Consider the following 17,409-nt stretch of genomic DNA (forward strand, 5'->3'; position numbering starts at 1 on the left):
GGGTTAAGTGGCTTGCCCAAGGCCACACACCTAGGGAATTATTAAGTGTCTGAGACCGGATTTGTACCCAGGTACTCCTGACTCCAAGGCCGGTGCTTTATCCACTATGCCACCTAACTGCCCCCTTATTTGATTTTTAAAGCTCTTCCAAGAACTCTTCTGGGGTTTGTGACCATTTTGAGAGAGAACTGTTTTAACTTCACTGTCTTTTCCTGAATTTAAACTTTGATTTTCTCTATATCCCCCTTGTAAGCTGTCTATGATCAGGTTTTCTCTTTTTTTGCTTACTCGGTTTTTGGTGATTTATTTCTTTCCTGTTAACTGTGTTGAGTCAGACACTAGTCCAAAGGCATGGAAAATAATATCCCTCACTTTAGGTTAATTGTCCTGTTGTTTTCTGAGTTCCAAATAGGACCCTGACTTCAAGTCCTCTTCCTTGTCCCTGAGCCAAGGCGAAGACCACCAGCAGCGCTGTCACCCCAGATGCTTTTGCTCCCTATGGCACCTTTGTAGAGCACCTCAACCCTGGAACTAAACCATGGCCCCACCTCTCCATGATCACATTCACCAGTGTGTACTAGATCCTTCTCACCCACAGCTATAACCCAGGACTATGTCTGATCAGCACACCTGGGACCTGTGTCCAGCACCATTGGAGGGTCCTTGAATCTTACCCTGTTCAGCCCTCTGACCCCTGCACTTCCCTGGGGTGAAAATTCTGATGCTGGGGCTGCCACAACATAGCTACTTTTTGTTGACTCTAGTGTATCTCCCAGAAGTTTTTGTACTTCAGTAGGCCAGACTACAGCCTCAGTGTCCTCTCAAGTAGTCTTCAACTGGACATTTGCTTTACCCAGCTTTTAATTATTTCTCTTGCTTTAAAGTTCACTTTTTAAATTATTTGGGAGAAATTTGGGAGAGCCAGGTAATTTCCTGCCTTTTTCTGGTATTCCCAGAATGCTTTTTGACTTCACTTCAATTTCACAAGAAAACCCCATACAAGCACAAGTAGAAGCCATTGTCAGGATCTCTCTCTTCCTAATCTCTCTGAGGCATTTCCCCCAGCCACCTCCCTCTTCATTCTTTCCTCTTTGGAGGAGGTGACCCTTTTCTCTATTAAGACCACTCTCATTGCAGCCTTGTTTTCCATTGTACTCTCATTTTCAATCTTTCTGCCCCTGGCTCCTTCTTTCCCTGCTGCCTTCAGACTTGCTCATGTCTCCCCAGCCTTCTAAAAAGCCCTCCTTAGATCTAGCAGTTCCCACTAGCCATCACTCCTTACTTCCCCCCCAAGCTAAACTCTTAGAGAAAGCCATCAACAGTCATTGCCTCCAATGGCTCTTCTTATCTGGACCCCCAGCAGTCTCACTTAAGATGATTGCCCTCTCCAGAGTCTCCAATGATCTCCTGTTTGCCAACTCCAGGTGCCTTTTCTACATCACACCTTCCTCCTGGATCCTCTGTCCTCCTTCTCCTGTGAAAGTCCCCCATATTGAGGAATGCCATCAGCTCCCTTTTTGCAGACAATAGATCTCTGCATGTGCTTGCATTCATATGTGTGTGTACACATGTCTGAGGAGCCTTTGTCTACAAAGGCTTCAATTGTATTGAGTCCCCCAGATTTGACCTCCAGACCTCACTGCCTTCTCTCCTGAGCCCTTGAACCCATCTTTTTCCCTGTCATCAGGACAGTGGGTGCCCTGTTCCTGCTGACCCTCTGTCCAACCATCTGCTCTCCTGTGATGTTTATTCATCCTCATCTTTTGTACATGTCTTCCCCTCATGCCCTTCCCATCCTTGTGTGCAGGATTTTCCTTACAGAAACCCATTGGTGGGTTTCTGGCCTGACACCTTCCCTCCTCTAGTCATGCTCTGCTCAATTCAGCTGTAGAAGTGGCGTTTCTAAACCATTGATCTGACCACATTGATGAATTCCAGTGACATTCTCCTATTTCCAGCATCAATACAAAAATCCCCTGACAACCTGGCCCCTTTGCACTCACTATTCTGACTTAGTGATGCTGCCTTCTCCATGTGTGTCACTTAGCACTCCCACATCTCCTGATCCTCTGCCTTTGCTCTGGCAGTACCCTCATGCCTGCCACCTTCTTCCTCCTCACTTCAACCTCTCGACTTCCTTCAAGGCTAAGCTCAAATCCTAACTTCTGCAGGGATGTTTCCTGTTCCTTTAGAAATTACCTTCCCTCTTGTATGTTCTGGTTAAAATATAAGCTCCTTGGGGGCAGGGCCTAGTCTTTCTTTTCTTTGAATCTCCTTCACAGGGTTTCTGATAGTAAACACTTAAATTGAAAGAAAATGAAGTATAAGGGAGAAACTGAGACCTAAACTAGTTGAGTGACCTGCCCAAGGTAATCTGGATTCCTTGGATCTCTACTGCCTTTCCTGGAATCATCTCCTCTTCAATGACACTCCCCCACACACTTAATACTGTTCATCTCTTCTGGTGAAGGATTTTCTCTACCAATACAATAGGTCTGAATTTTATCTGGGAGGTATTGAAGATTCCTGAGCAAGGACAATATGCTCAGACCTGCTTGTACTTTAGGAAGATTATTTGTCAGTTCTATGGAGAGAAGACACAGAGTTGGGAGGAACAGAGGAGAGAGGAAGGAGGGGGGAAAGACAGAGCCAAAGGGAAGAACAAAGAACCTAGAAGGAGAGGGAGACAGAGAGAGAGAGAGAGAGAGAGAGAGAGAGGAGAGAGAGATTATGATAAGTCTTACAAGCTTTTGACTTTTTTTGTAAAGACATTTTCCAATATATTTTCTTTTTTAAAATTAATTTTTTTCAAGCTATATGCAAAGAAAGTTTTCAGCATTCATTTTTGAAGGGTTTTGAGTTCCATATTTTTCTTGTTCCTTCCTTTCCTCATTCCCTTGACAGTGAATAATCTATGTATAACTATGTTAAACATATTTCCATATTAGTCATTTTGGGCATTCAAAGTCCATAGTTCTTTCTCTGGATGATAATTTCCATCACAGTCCTTTTGATCCAATATGTTCTTTTCAATCAATAAACATTTATTTTCTTTTTTTTTTAATTTATTCTCATTTTGTACAAATAATTTCTTTTTAGGTTTTTTCAAGGCAAATGTGGTTAAGTGGCTTGCCCAAGGCCACACAGCTAGATAATTATTAAGTGTCTGAGACCAGATTTGAACCCAGGTACTCCTGACTCCAGGGCTGGTGCTTTATCCATTATGCCACCTAGTTGCCCCTAATTTTTTTTATACATTAATAAAATATTCTGGTTTAAGAGTAAACAAAATACCCCCTCCCCCAAAAAATATAGACCTGCTTAAGAGATAAAGCAAAGGGGGGAGAGAAAAATTAAAATTAAAAAAAATAATAGTAATAATTGTATGTATAGCCAGGTGCTTCAGTGGACGGAGCACCAGCCCTGGAGCCAGGAGCACCCGAGCCCAAATCCAGCCCCATACACCCAACCATCACCCAGCTGTGTGACCCCATGCAAGCCACCCCAACCCCATTGCCCTGCAAAACACAAAAAATGGGGGAAAAAAGACACAAAATAAAATAAAATAGTAATAATAGTAGGGGCAGCTGGGTGGTGGAGAGCACTGGCCCTTGAGCCAGGAGCGCCCGGGTCCAAATCCGGCCTCAGACACCCAATGATCACCCAGCTATGTGGCCCCAGGCAGGCCACCCAGCCCCATTTACCCTGCACCCCCCAAAAAATAATAATAAATGAGCTTCAGTCTGTGTTCCAACACCACCAACTCTGTCGCGGGTCGATCGCATTCTTTGTGATAAGTCCATCACAAAAGTTACTTCCATATTTTTTCCACCGTTGCCATTGCTGATCGCAACGCCCTCCTTTCGTATTTCTCCACTACCATGTACAATATTTTCTCTCTCCTTTCACTCTGATTCTCCTGTAGGGTAGCTGAGTGGCACAACAGACAGATCCCTGGCCCCTGCCCCAAGCCCCCATACCACCCCTTAGGCCCAGCATCCACCTGACCCTGTGGTCCCAGATAGGCCATCCAATACTAGCCCCTTTCAAGAAGTAAAAAAGAAAATGTTATATCTGACCACTCTCCCCCCATGGTCCATCCTTTCCTCCATCACTCACATCCTCACCCCTTCCCCCTGTCCCCCTTCTCTCCTTCTTACTCCAGATGCCTATACCCCATTGAATATATATGCTGTTTCCTCTCCTAGCCACCTCTGATGTGAACATAGATTCCCTCATTCCCCCCTTGCCTTCCCCCCTTTCATATCCTTGCAATAGCTCATTGTAATAAAGAAAAATCTTACTATATGAAATATCTTGGCCTATTCCTCCTCTCCTTTTTCTTTCTCCCATTACATTTCCCTTTTATCTATTGACTTCATTTTTATACATTATTTCTTCAAATTCAGCTTTCTCCTGTGCTTCATCTATAAAAGCTCCTTCTACCTGCTCTATTAACTGAGAAGGTTCATATGAGTATTATTGGTGTCATTTTTCTGTGCAGGAATACATGCATTTCATCATCATTAAGTCCCTCCTATTTTCCCCTTCTCTTCCAATCTCTGTTTCACTTGAGTCCTGTATTTGAAGATCAAACCTTCTGTTCAGCTCTGGCTATTCCAACAGGAACATTTGAAATTCCCCTGGTTCATTAAAAGTCCATCTTTTTCCCTGGAAGAGGACGTTCAAGTTTTGCTGGGTAGTTGATTCTCAGTTGCATTCTAAGCTCTTTTGCCTTCTAGAATATTATATTCCAAGCCCTATGAGTTTTTAATGTAGTTGCCGTAGTTCTGTGTGCTCTTGACTGCAGCTCCATGATATTTGAATTTTGTCCTTCTGGCTGCTTGTAATATTTTCTCTTTGACTTGGGAGTTCTGGAACTTGGTTATAGTATTCCTGGGTTTGTTTGTTTTTTTTTTTTTTTTGGATCTCTTTCTTGGGGAGATTGGTGGATTCTCTCCATTTCTATTTTGCCCTCTGCTTCTAGGATATCAGGGCAATTTTCCTGTTTTAATTCTTTGAAAATGATGTCAAGGCTCTTTTCCTGATCATGACTTTCAGATATTCCAATAATTTTTAAATTATCTTTCCTAAATCTGTTTTCCATATCAGTTGTTTTTTCAATGAGATATTTCACATTTTCTTCTAATTTTTTCATTCTTTTGGTTTTGAAGTATTGAGTTCTGATTTCTCGTAAAATCAGCAATCTCCCTGAATTCTATTGTTTGTCTGAAGGATTTGTTTTCCTCAGAGAACTTTCTTATTTCTTTTTCCATCTGGCCAATTCTGCTTTTTAAAGCATTCTTCTCCTCAATAACTTTTTGAACTGGTTTATCCATTTGACTTAAGCTGGTTTTTAGCATGCTACTTTCTTCAGCATTTTTTTTGTATCTACTTGACTAAGCTACTGACTTCATTTTCATGTTTTTCCTACATCTCTCTCGCTTATTTTCCCAATTTTTCTTCTATCTCCCTCATTTGATTTTCAGAGTCTTTTTTGAGCTCTGTTATAGCCTGAACCCAATTTCTGTTTTTCTTGGAGTCTTTAGATATAGGAGCTTGGACTTCCTCATCTTCAGATTGAGTATTTTGATCCTTCTTGGGATCACAGGCAAATTATATCTCAATGGTGTTCCTCTTTTTTCTCTGCTTACTCATTTTCCATCCTGAGTCTGGTTTTGGGATGCTTCCTGAGCTTTTGGGACACCCCCACAAGGATCTCAGTGTGTCAGGCTCTGTCCTCTCTCCTGGTCTGTGAATGACCATAAGTGTATTCCTCTGCCACGGGGCTGAGGTGGGGGGGGGGCTAGACTGCAATCAGGATATGAATCTGGTCAGAACCCCAGAGTGCTATTCCAGGGACAGAGGGCAGACCTTGGCAGTCTCTCTTCACTCCCCTCCCTCAGCTCAATGGGCTCATGCCCTGGGGGCTCCTGCTCACTGGCTTCTGCTTCTGTTTCCTGGATCTGGGCTGCTGTAGCCATGCTGCTCACTGTGTGCCCTGAGGGCTGGCCTTCACGTGCTCGTTCTGGCAGACATCCCACCCCGCACTGATCCCCCAAGTTGTGCCCATTGCTCCCTGGAGTATAGGTCAGGAAACTCCCCCGCTGTGCCGTGGCTCCCTGCTCCCTGGGGCTGCCTCTGGGAGGCTGAAGTTCCTTTGCTCTGGCAGGCCACCCCTCTCGCATGCCGTTCCTCCAACCCTGGGGAGCAGAGCCTTTCTGCTCTTTTCCAGGTTATCTTGAGTTGGAGAACTGCTTCACTGGGTCCCTCTGTGGGTTCTGTCTCTCGAAAATATAGAGTCCTTAGCTTATAAGTTTTAAGAGAGAGCACCTAAGAGACATCCTCTCTTGTCGCCCCAATAAACATTTATTATTAAGTATCCACTATGTGCCAGGTGTATTAAGCACTGGTAATACAAAAAACCTTCAAAGTTTCTCCCCTCAATGAGGTTACAGTCTTAATTAAGGAGCCAGTGTGCAAAGAACTGTATACAAAAAACATTACATGCAGAAGAAATAGGAAATAATGAACAGTGGGAAGGTCCTAGACTCAAGGAGTTGGGGAAAGTTTCCTGTAGGACTCAAAAAGAAACGAGGGAGGTCAATAGTTGGATAGGAGAAGGGAAAAGAGGCACAGCAATGGTGGACAGCCAAGGAAAACAAGGGCACTGGATGGAAGGGGACATGCTGGGAAGTAAGGTGTGAGAAGACTGAAAAGGAGCTGGGTTATTGAAGGGCTTTGGATACCAGACAGCATTTTGTATTTTCTCCTGGAGGCCATAGGGAGCCATAGGAGTGTATTGAGACTGGGGGGGAGATGGAAAGTATGTGACACGATCAGACCTGTGTCTTAGGAAAATTACTTTAGTGGCTTTTTGAAAGGAGGATGGATTGGAGCGGGGAGAGACTGGAGATGCTGCAGACATGAAGTTCAGGAGAGATGCTGTAGAGTGACATCGATAGACCTTGCCAAGGCTTGGATATGGGCAATGAGAGAGAGACTGAAGTCTAGAATGGTGCCTGATTTGAGAGCCTGAGAAAGCAGTAATAAGGAAAGTAGGAGGGGGGGTTTCTGAGTTGCATATAGAATTTAAGATGTCTGCTAGACATCCAGTTTGAAAAATCTGAGATACAATTGTAGATGTGAGATTGGGGGTCAGCAGGGAGACTGGATCAGGACAAGGAGATGTGAGATCATCAGTGAGATGGTCATTGACTCTATGGGGACTGGTGAGTTTACTTAGTAAAGGTAGTATAGCCCTGAGAGACTCCCATAGTTAGAGAGGGTATGATCTGGAAAAGGATCCCTCAAAGGAAACTGAGAAAGAGCAGTCAGAGAGGTGGAAAGGAGAATTAAGGATTCCATCACCCTAGAGAGAAGAGGGTATCAAAGGGGTCAAGGGGAATGAGCACTGAACAGGTCATTGGATTTGATGATTAAGAGATTACTGGTAATTTTGGAGAGAGCAGTTTTGGTGGAATGATGAGATCAGAAGATGGTTTAAGGGATTAAGAGAGATTGAGAGTAGAGAAATTAGAGGCATTGATTGCTGACATCCTATTCAAGGAGTTCAGCCACAAAAGGCAGAAGAGAAATAGGAATATAGTGAGGGACTGGAAGAATCAAGTGAGTTTTTTTCAAGATGGGGGGAGGACAAACGTGGGTATGTTTCTAGATAGTAGGATGTAAGCAGTAGAGAGGGACACATTGAAAATAAGTGATCAACCATGATTCATCTTATTGGGATATATAGGCTATTTCCTCCCTGAATTTGGGGATGACGACTAAGCTCAGTTTGACCCTGGGGTCACCATCCCCCAATACTCCCATACACACACACAGAGAACATATATTTCTCACAGGAGAGGTGAGAAAGAGATGGGGATTCTAAGCCCTGTGTCCCAGATGGGCAGGTAAAGGCCTCAGGATTCCTTCTGCCTCCATCCAACTCCCTCTGTCTTCAGTGACTTTCTACTCATCACCCACAACCAACTCAGAGCAAATGTAGCTAGATTAGAAGCAGGGAAGCAAGGGGAGGAGAGGGATCTCCACTCCCAAATCCCCAAGCCATATTGCCTTTTTTTTTTTTTTGGCTTTGACATTTTGAGTCCTTTGTAATTCTGAACTATAAAAAAAAAGAATAAGTACGCCTCCTCTTCCTTTTTCATTTGAAAAAAAAGAAAAAAAATGATAGAATGGGGATAACAGAATGGCAATCTGTTGGAAGAAGTAGGGTGGAAGAGGATCACTTGCATAGGTAGAGGGGTTGACTGCTCAGGAGTCAGGCCATCTCATCATGAGACACAGGGGTGAAGGGAGAGACAGAAGGCATCTGAGTGATGGGAGATGAGGAAAGGGGTAGAAAAGGGAGCTCATGGGGAATGGTTCAGTGTTTTTCTATAAGTATGAGACCGTTTTTCAGCTTAGAGAGTAGAGGGAGGCTAGCCATATTAGGTTTGAGGAGAGATGAGAAGGTTGGAAAGAGCTGTTGGCGAGAGTAGAAGAGGTAGAGTATGAAAGAGGGAGTTTAAGACTAGTGGCAGGGGGTGGGGAGGGGAGAACCCACTTAAGATTGTAGAGTGGACCTTACCAGAACAAGTGTGAGATTTTCTTCAGCAGTGTGTGCACATTTACGAGTGAAGGTGAGGGATTGTGAGAATGATCCAGGGCTTGGGTTTGGCTGGGCATAATTGTTGATATGAGGAGGACAGTGTAGGGTTCATTGGGCTCACCAAAGAATCCAAATAGGCAGAAGAGAGAGGGTGGCTAGTGTAGGGGAGATGGCCTGGAAGAGAATCAGGGGATTGATGAAAGTCATGGTGCAGGGGGTGGCTAGGTGGGGTAGTGGATAAAGCACCAGCCTTGGAGTCAGGAGTACCTGGGTTCAAATCCGGTCTCAGACACTTAATAATTACCTAGCTGTGTGGCCTTGGGCAAGCCACTTAACCCCATTTGCCTTGCAAAAACCTTAAAAAAAAGAAAAAAAGAAAGTCATGGTGCAGATGAAGAGTGGGGTTAATGAAGGGAGGACCAAGAAAGGGGTAGAAAGCCAGAGTCAATAGATTTTCTTGCTATGCAGAGTTGGGCCTTCGCTTAATTATATGACAGAAGTCTATTCCCATTCTCCTTGGCCTTCTGAGGTTGTGGATAGACCCTTTCCCTTGACGCCCAGGACTCTGAAGACCACAGTAGATGTCAGAGACAGTTTGTGAGGAGACAGAGGTTGCCATTGGGGCTTTTGTCTAAATGTGTCACTGAGGACACCCACATTTTTAAGGACATTGATAGATCTCTGCATCTAAGATGGATGCATTCCCTGATAGCAAAAAAGGCAGTTGATGAGGCTTTTTAGCATTTAAAAGTAGACCCTTTCATAGCAGGTTTATTCAGAATGTGGAGCTATGGGTCCGGCAAAGGGGTCTGTGCAGGATCTACTCACAGATCTCTGTTCTAGTAGGCCCAGATGGGCATTCGAGTTGTGGTGCCTGGGTTTTAATGAAAGCCACAGCTCTGTTCCAGGTACTAAAGTGGTGGTGTGAATAAAAGAACTGGTCAGCAACCGAGAAAACACTGCTTGGGAGACTCTCATGTATGCCTCTGTTCATTTAGCTTTGGCAGATACTGAGACAAAATCGTCCTATTTCTGTGGCAGGGCAGATTTGGTCTTGACTTCAAACCCCTTATTCAGAAGAAATGTGTTCTATAAGGAAATGAGAAGGCTTGTTGCTCGGGAGGCTCAGTGGTGTGTAACCAGATTTAAAGGCCTCATTGGGAAGTCCAGGTTCATCCCCAGTAATGGTGCTTCTCACCATTAGTAATGGAACAAACTGATTTAAATTTTCAGACAGTGGGAGCAGCTCACCGCTTCCCAAGTACGCCTCCTCTCCCAAACCCAACAACAGCTACATGTTTAAACGGGAGCCGCCGGAGGGGTGTGAGCGAGTAAAGGTCTTCGAGGAGATGGCGTGAGTAACCTCTGCTCTCTTGTGAACCCAAACAACTGCAGGGGCTAAGGAGAGGGGGAGCTTCCTGTGTGGGGCTCCAGGAAAAGGACTGCTCCTCTCAGACTATTTGAAGCCTGGGAAAGGTCCAATCTTTAGAAAAACAGTTCTATCCCATGCCACCAAATGGGAGTGGGGTTCCCAATCACCTTACACTTTTCTGAAAAGTGAAATAACCTCCCCACAGCTGTCCAGAGGGAGATGGGCACTGGGGGTCTTCCTTTGGGAGTTTTTGTTCCTCTGGTCCTGTGACTTTCGGGATATTCTGGATTTCAGACTCCCCTGTTGCTCATGGTGTCCTTTTGTCCTGTCTAGGGCTCGCCAGCCCATCTCGGCCCCTCTCTTTTCATGTCCTGACAAAAACAAGGTGAACTTCATTCCAACTGGGTCTGCCTTCTGCCCGGTACGGCTCCTGGGTCCTCTCCTGCCAGCCTCGGACCTGATGCTCAAGAGTTCTCCAGGCTCCGGTCAGAGCCCGATTCTGAGTGCCCTGACTGTTGAGCAACTGTCAGCACGGGTGGCCTTCTCGTCTCTGTCAGATGATACCAGCGCTGTGGACTCGGTGGCAGAGGTCACCATCCCACCACCGTGCCCACCCCCACCACCCCCGCTGCTGAGCGAGCGTCAGGCCGAGGAGCGGGCCTCGTCTCAGAACTACGTGGCCATCTAAGAAGGGGAGCAGGCCCTCGCCCTCAGAACCCGGTCAGCATAGCCGCTCGGACGTCTGCATGGAGTGGTGGAGAAGCCTCAGCATCCCAGAGGAGCTTTCCTCGCTGCTCTTGGCGGGGACAGGCCTCGAATTGAGCAGTTTTTATTTTTCTTGTTTTGTGGAAAGCAGTGATGCTTGCACAACGTGTAGCTCATTCAGCATTTTCAGTGGAGACTATGCATTTTCTAGTGTCCGTCTGACCAGATGAGTGCCGTGTCCTGTGGTCTGCTCCAAGTCCTTCTGCATCAGAAAGTTGCCTGTCCGGAGGGAAGTTGGCTGGTTGTGCTGTGGCTGGTGTCCACAATCGATCCAGGTGTTTGTGACGCACATGATGCAAAAACCACCAGACGCCCAAGACCTTGGCCCCGCCATCGCGCAGTGCCTGCCCTGTGGCCTCGTTTCAGGTACTTCAGCTGAAGTCTAACTCAGGTAACTTGGAATGTAAATCATATCGGCAAAGACAAGGTGTCACAGCGACATCTCTCTGCATTAATCTTTCCTCATTCCATTCCACTTTCTTGGAAGAAGACCGAGGAGGGGGATCCTGGGCAGGGGTGGCCAGCAGCAGGAGCAAGATCCCGGTGTCCCCTCCTGGGGGAAGGGCAGGAGCATGGGGGTGAAATGGGGAGTGCTTCACAACTCTTAGAAGGTTGCAGGCAATGTATGCCCAAGTGGGAAGGACCAGTGGGGATGCCCCACTCGCGGGAACACCCTGCTCTTGTCTCCATGAGTTTCTCCTTTGGAAATTAGCCCTTCGTTTTCTGGCTGAAAAGGGACAGTCTTCTGGCTTCTCACCTCCACCATATAAAGCTTGAGATGTATCAAGTGACATTTGGGGCCAGAAACGGTTCTGTTGTTGGATGAGCTGAGAAAGAAGTCAACTGATGATTCCTTGGTGACTTGGAGAAGCAGCTAGAAGCCCTTTCCTGTAGCTTTGTCTCTTTGTGTCTTTTGTCAGTCATTTCTGCTGGTCTCCTGCCTGTGGGAAGTGTAAGGGAAAGGGCCTCTGGAGGCCTTAGCCATAAAGAATGCTCCGTAACCTTCCTCCCACAATCATTGGCTTCCATGTCCCCACCCCCACCCCCAGCCTATTTTGTTCTTTCACAATGGTTGGTCAGTGTCCAACCAGAAGATACTTTCATGGAGCAAAGGACTTGGTCATCTTTTTTCATTTTAATGTGGAAAATCAATTTTTCAACTCTTTTACCTTCATGCTCTCAGGTCTTGATGGAGAGGAGAGGGAAGAAGGTAGGAAAGGCCAGTTCCCTGGTGGTAATGGAAGCTCCAGTAACTTCTAGTGTCCTATTTAGCTGGGCATCTGGCAGCAGTGACCGTCCTGAATGTGAGGAGGGGAAGGGAAAAGAAGGACCAAAGGAAGGGAGGGAGGTGGGGAGAATTGGATTTCCCTGATGCGGGAGATTGATGGTGACATTCCATGAATTCCTTTTCCCCCTTATTCATTGTGCTGCCCCTTGTTCCTGATGCGTGTTTCCTAGGTTTTGGACCGGCTGTGTTGGAGCTTCTGCTTTTCCATGTAAATTCCCAGGAAGCTGCTGAGCTCAGATGTCCCATTCGTGGGACTCGGAGACATTGCCAGCCTTGTTTCAGTTTGGTCTGATGCTGTCCTGTGAGGCCGGGTACCAAATGATGCTGTGGCTTCCTTTACCCAAGGGCAGGGCTGGCTTTTGTTTTGTACTTTTCCAGTAGAGAAATTCCCGTGTCTTATTTAAATAAAGCTATTAGTAAAAAGTTGTCCCTGTGCTATGTTTGGGGTAACACATAGGGTGGTGCCATGGGGGACATGGGGTGCTATTTAGGGGGCATTTGGGGGTGATGCCTTGGTGGACACACAGGGTTCTGTGTTTGGGGGAGCACAAAGTATGGTGCCATGTGGGAGTGGTGCTGTTTGGAGGCCACACGGGGTGGGTGAGGGTGCCCATCTACCAGATACTATGCTAAGGATCTCAGCAACCTCCACAGTCTGGGTGACTTTGGCTTACACTCCTGTAGAGGGGTGTTCAGGGTCCTCTTTAGGTCACAAACCTACTTTCCCAAGAAAAAGCCCTGGATGACTGATGTTATGTTTCCCACTGGGAGCTTACTAGAAACTTCAGGATATCAAATACAGGGACAGAACTTCCAGAACTTCCATTGTCTGTGATGTTATGCCCAAAAGATTTGTAGAAATATAATGTTTTTAACAAGGTAAAACAGCTTCTGATGATGGGCATTGCCCTGGCTGTTTCCTGGGGTATTTCTTTGGTTTTGTCTTATTACTAGGCTTAGGAAAGCTTATGGACTCTGAGTGAGTGGAAGGACTAAAGGCTGGGCCTCTCCATGGAGCTATCTGGCCATCCCTCTGTGCATCAAGGGTCAAAGCTCCTGGACATTTTGGTTGGGGAAGATTTCCCAGCCCATCAGCAAAGGGAGGCTGAGACTGGCCAGGGTTTGCCGAGTCTGGTTGCCTTCACAGAACCAGCCACTCCAGTGTGTCTAAAGGCTAGACAAAAGTTCCTTTGAAGAGGGTCTGGGGGCTTCAGTGGTCTGCAAGCTTACTGTGAGTGACTGGTGTGAGCCTAGGCTGCACTGTGAGGCCTGATGGCCAGAATGGAGGACCTGCAGGCTTGCCCGGATCAGGAGGGAGTACATTCCAGATGAGTGCGGGCTGCACAGAAGTGGACGATGGGAGACAGCGAGTGCATGATGAGAAGGGATGGGTAGTAATGGCAGCCTGATCAGTAGAGGATGGGCACACTGATACGTTGTTGGGGGAGCTGCAAATTGATCCAGCAATTCTGAAGAACCATTTGGAATTGTCAGAAGAATCACTTCAGTTGATTGGACCTTTTGAACCCTGTATTTAGGCAGAGTGGGGCCATGAGCTTTTGTGTGTGAGCTGTGCCTTCTTTTGGATCCCAAGTTGTCTATACCCAGGGTTTGTGTCCAGGCTCCCTGCCCTTGCCTGTGACCTCCGCAGCAGCTGAGGCCTCCCAGGTTGAGTTAAGTAGCCGGGTCAGAGCTCAGTGCCCTGAGAGGCACTGTGGGCACTGCCTTCCTTGGAGGACCCCAAGCTTATTTCCTATTCTCTTCTGAAGCAAAGTGCAGTGTCTGGCAGAGAGTAAGCATGGATGAATGATTCCTTTCTTCTCTATGCTTTCCCTCCCTCCCTCCTTTCTTTATCCCTCCCTCAGCCCTCATGAGGAGGGCACTGAAGAAGGCCAGTTCATGATTAGACCTGACCAAAGAATAGAAGAAATCTGGGCCAAAACTGGTGCAATTTTAAAGGTGCGTCAATGTCAGGCACTCTCCCCACATTGGCCATCTCAAGAGCCCACTGTGGGTCATTCATCTCCTCAGTAACCAAATGATGGAGAGGTGGAGAAGCCAAGACTCAGCTGTGTCATTTAACATGTAGAAAAAAGCCCTGGGAATAGGTGAGAAAAATGTGCATCCATTGATGCTCTGGCCAGAATCAGTATACTGATCAAGCGCTCACTTTGTGCTAGACCAAAATGCAGCTCCTGCCCTTGAGCTTACAGTCAGGGAGACAGCATGCAACCAGATTTACAAAAGAAATCTATGTACAGTCAGGAACTGAGGAAAGGCTCCTGCATCAAAGGGTTGGGAAGACTTCCTATTAGAGTCTCTATAATGAGCTAGAGTCAGAAGACTCATCTCTAGAGTTCGCATCTGGCCTCCGATCCCTCCTAGCTATGTGACCTTGGGCAAGTCACTTCACATTTGCCTTGGTTTTCTCATCTGTAAAATGAGCTGGAGAAGGAAATGGCAATGCATAGAGAAGAGTTCAGAGGTGGCAAGGCTGGAAGATTGGAGAGGATGCCCTCTAGAGGAATAGGGGAGGATGATTGGGGGAGAGTCAGGGGAAAAATAAAGAAGCTGATTTGGACATCGCAAATTTAAAATATCTGATGGACGTTCAGTTTGAGTTGGCCAAAAGGCATCTGCAGGTCAACAGAGATCAAGGCCGGAAAGGTAGATTTGAGGATCAGTAGCAAGATTGTAACTAAACCCATGGGAGCTGACAAGGTCATGAAGAAGAGAAGAACCTGAGGGACCTATGATCTGGAAGAGGATCCAGCAAAGGAACCTGAGAAGCAGTGGCCAGAGAGCTGGGAGGACAAAATCCTCGAGAAGAGAGGTGGAGCGTGAGGATGGAGAAGAGGCCATTGAGTTTACCTGGGCAAAAGCCAAATGAGAGATCTCCACAGCTCTTCTGATTGGAGGTGGCACTTTGCTAGTTGCTCTAAGCCTGGAGAATTCCCAAGCTGGAGGAGTAACCAGGTACATGAACAATGGGCCTAGATGGACATCCGTTTGGCAGCTGTCAATCAATGAACAAAAACCTCTGGATCAGGCACTATGCCAGTTGCTGGGGATGAGCCCCTGATTTCAGTGAGCTTAGCATCTAAAGGGTGGGAGACAGCCCACCAAAGGAAGCCCTAAAGCAGATGATTTGGCTGCTTTTGACCCACAGAGCTCTCTGCCTGTCTTGCTGCTGCTGATCTCTGGGCTGCCCCAGAACCCCCAGGCTCTTGTCCATCAAACTGGGGGGGGGTCATCATTTGTGTTTCCACTTGTCATTCGGGTAGCACTACTGTAGGCATGGCAAAAGTGGAGGCTAGAAATGATCTGAAGAATTGACTGTCACATATGATGAATCAATCCTAAGAATAAGCTTTTCTGTAGTAAGTGGTTTGCCAAGTGCTTTACAAATATTCACTTATTTGATCATTACAAGCATCTTGGGAGATAGTTACTATTCATGTTTTCATTTCACAGATGAGGAAACTGGGGCAGATTAGAAGGGAAGTGACTTGTCCAGGGTCACACACAAATCAGCCCCTGAGGCTAAATTTGAACTCAGGTCTTCCTGATTCCAAGCCCACAGTTGCCTTGGACCCCACAAACCAATCCATCCAAGCAAGAAGGAATACCAAACACCAGCAGGCGGCAGTAGCAATATAAATGGGGCTTCTAGCCTTCCCCTTTTATTGTCATGGCACAGAAACATTCACTCAGGAGATGGTGTGACCACACAGCGGCAGCAGGGGTGCCCACAGGGGCCTGCTGGCCATACTCTCAGGCATTGAGCAGCTCATGCTCCTTGTCTGTTTTCCCGACAGCATCTGGGTTGGACAGCGGGTCCAGATCGGCAAAAAGGCTGAACCAGGCCCTCAGGTCTCGGGCATTCTTCTCAGATTCTGGGGGAGGAGGACACACATTGGCCACCAGTGCTTTGCAGCTGATGCCAGGCTGGCCAAGACCTCCCCACGCTTGACATCCCTTCACTATTGCCCTGCATCGCCTTCCCCCTATAGTCAGGTCTCACACCCCTTGCCCTGCTGCCTTCACCCTAGCTGGGAGGGCCTTGAACCCTCAGGTCCTTATGTGGATCCCCTCAGGACTCACCTGCCCCCTCTGCCTTCCCTCCCAACTTCTGCACTCTTGCAGCTGCTCTAGAGACTCCTGACAAGACTCATTTTTAGGGCAATAAATTCATAGTCTTGGGTCGCATGAAGATCACAAAGGGCTTTTCTCACAGTGACCTGGGAGGCAGCCGGAACTCCTTCACTACTGGTGTGTGTTAAGTAACTACTGTTACCCCCCATTTTTTCAGATGAAGAAACTGAGCCCTGGCAAGTCACTCAGCTGGTAAGTGCCAGTCAGTCTCAAAACGGGACTGAAGTTGTATTCTTTTCATTTGAAAATGAAGCATTGGACCCAGCCCTGCCAGAGTCGGTTTGGTAGTCCAAGGAGCAGTAAGGTCAAAGGGCACATCTTAGGGTCATTCTCCCCACCCCCAACAAGCCCATCACAAAGCAGTGACCCACGAACACTACCAGAAGAGACTCACCTTTCACAGGGGGCATGTTGCTGCTCTGACTAGTGGGCTTTGGGACAACCTCGGGCTTACAGGTGGATGGGGGACTGCCCGGACTCTCTCTCCAACCTGAAATCCAACAGCCACACTGCATTGAAGCGGGGTGATCCCTGCCTTCTATCTCAGACTCGCTCTGACCCCACCTTGGACCGCTGACTCCTAAGACTGCCCCTTACCTACCTTCCTTAGTTTGGCCCTCATGCGGGGGGAGAGTTGTGGCCAACAGCTTCCTCGACCACAGTCACCATCTTTTTGGGAGCAGACCTCTGGGCATTTTCTTACCTCCAACCCCCTGGTCTTCTCCAGTTCACCAGCCACCTGCCCTACTTGGAAAAGCCCTCCCTCTTGGGCCCTCTCTCTAAATGGCTTCTGTCCAGCCTCAGCCTGAAGGAAGCCTTCCATGCTCAGGGCCTTCCCTGTGAGATTCTCTGGTTCAGCCCATTCCCATCTGGCTTGCACAGTTGTCTGTAAGGTCTCCCTCATCAGATGTGGTCCTGCCTTGTCTGCAGCTCTTCTTGGGAACCCGACCACTCCTCTCCAACCCTGTTAGGACGGGAGCTTGCTCCAAGGCAAGGGTCTAACCCCTAGCTTACCAGGCCCAGCACAGCCCTGGTTTGAGATGCTGGTGGATGACTTGACAAGGGCAGAACTTGAGGAATGTGTTTTCAATCTAACAGGGTATTCTAACCCAAAATATGGCTCTGATTCTTGAGGCCATGACCGTGGAAAGAGGAGAGAGAAAAGCAGAGTGCACTGGGATTGCATGCCTTTCCTCTGGATGCTGCTGGGACACT

At 47.2% G+C, this 17,409-nt stretch overlaps 2 protein-coding genes across 9 annotated transcripts in view; one reads left to right on the forward strand and one right to left on the reverse strand.

Annotated features, from left to right (window-relative positions):
- Nucleotides 1-12,473, forward strand: part of GLCCI1 (glucocorticoid induced 1) — a 47,233-nt gene extending 34,760 nt beyond the window's left edge. Inside the window, exons 6-7 of one of the 2 annotated variants that reach the window (XM_074195385.1) lie at nucleotides 9,848-9,968; nucleotides 10,320-12,472. In XM_074195385.1, coding sequence (XP_074051486.1) covers nucleotides 9,848-9,968; nucleotides 10,320-10,674 — 476 coding nt within the window. In that variant the 3' untranslated portion in view covers nucleotides 10,675-12,472. Of the gene's footprint in view, nucleotides 1-9,847; nucleotides 9,969-10,319 lie in introns of both variants that reach the window. The other variant, XM_074195384.1, reaches the window with a different exon arrangement.
- A 3,217-nt stretch (nucleotides 12,474-15,690) lies between these two features.
- The window catches only part of ICA1 (islet cell autoantigen 1), a 49,007-nt gene continuing 47,288 nt past the window's right edge, over nucleotides 15,691-17,409 (reverse strand). For all 7 annotated transcript variants that reach the window (XM_074195383.1, XM_074195376.1, XM_074195377.1 and 4 more), the window contains 2 exons: nucleotides 16,589-16,684; nucleotides 15,691-15,935 (listed from right to left, as the gene is read on the reverse strand). In XM_074195383.1, coding sequence (XP_074051484.1) covers nucleotides 15,814-15,935; nucleotides 16,589-16,684 — 218 coding nt within the window. In that variant the 3' untranslated portion in view covers nucleotides 15,691-15,813. The remainder of the gene's footprint in view (nucleotides 15,936-16,588; nucleotides 16,685-17,409) is intronic.

This window comes from Macrotis lagotis, chromosome 7, assembly GCF_037893015.1.
Source record: "Macrotis lagotis isolate mMagLag1 chromosome 7, bilby.v1.9.chrom.fasta, whole genome shotgun sequence".
Taxonomy (NCBI): domain Eukaryota; kingdom Metazoa; phylum Chordata; class Mammalia; order Peramelemorphia; family Peramelidae; genus Macrotis; species Macrotis lagotis.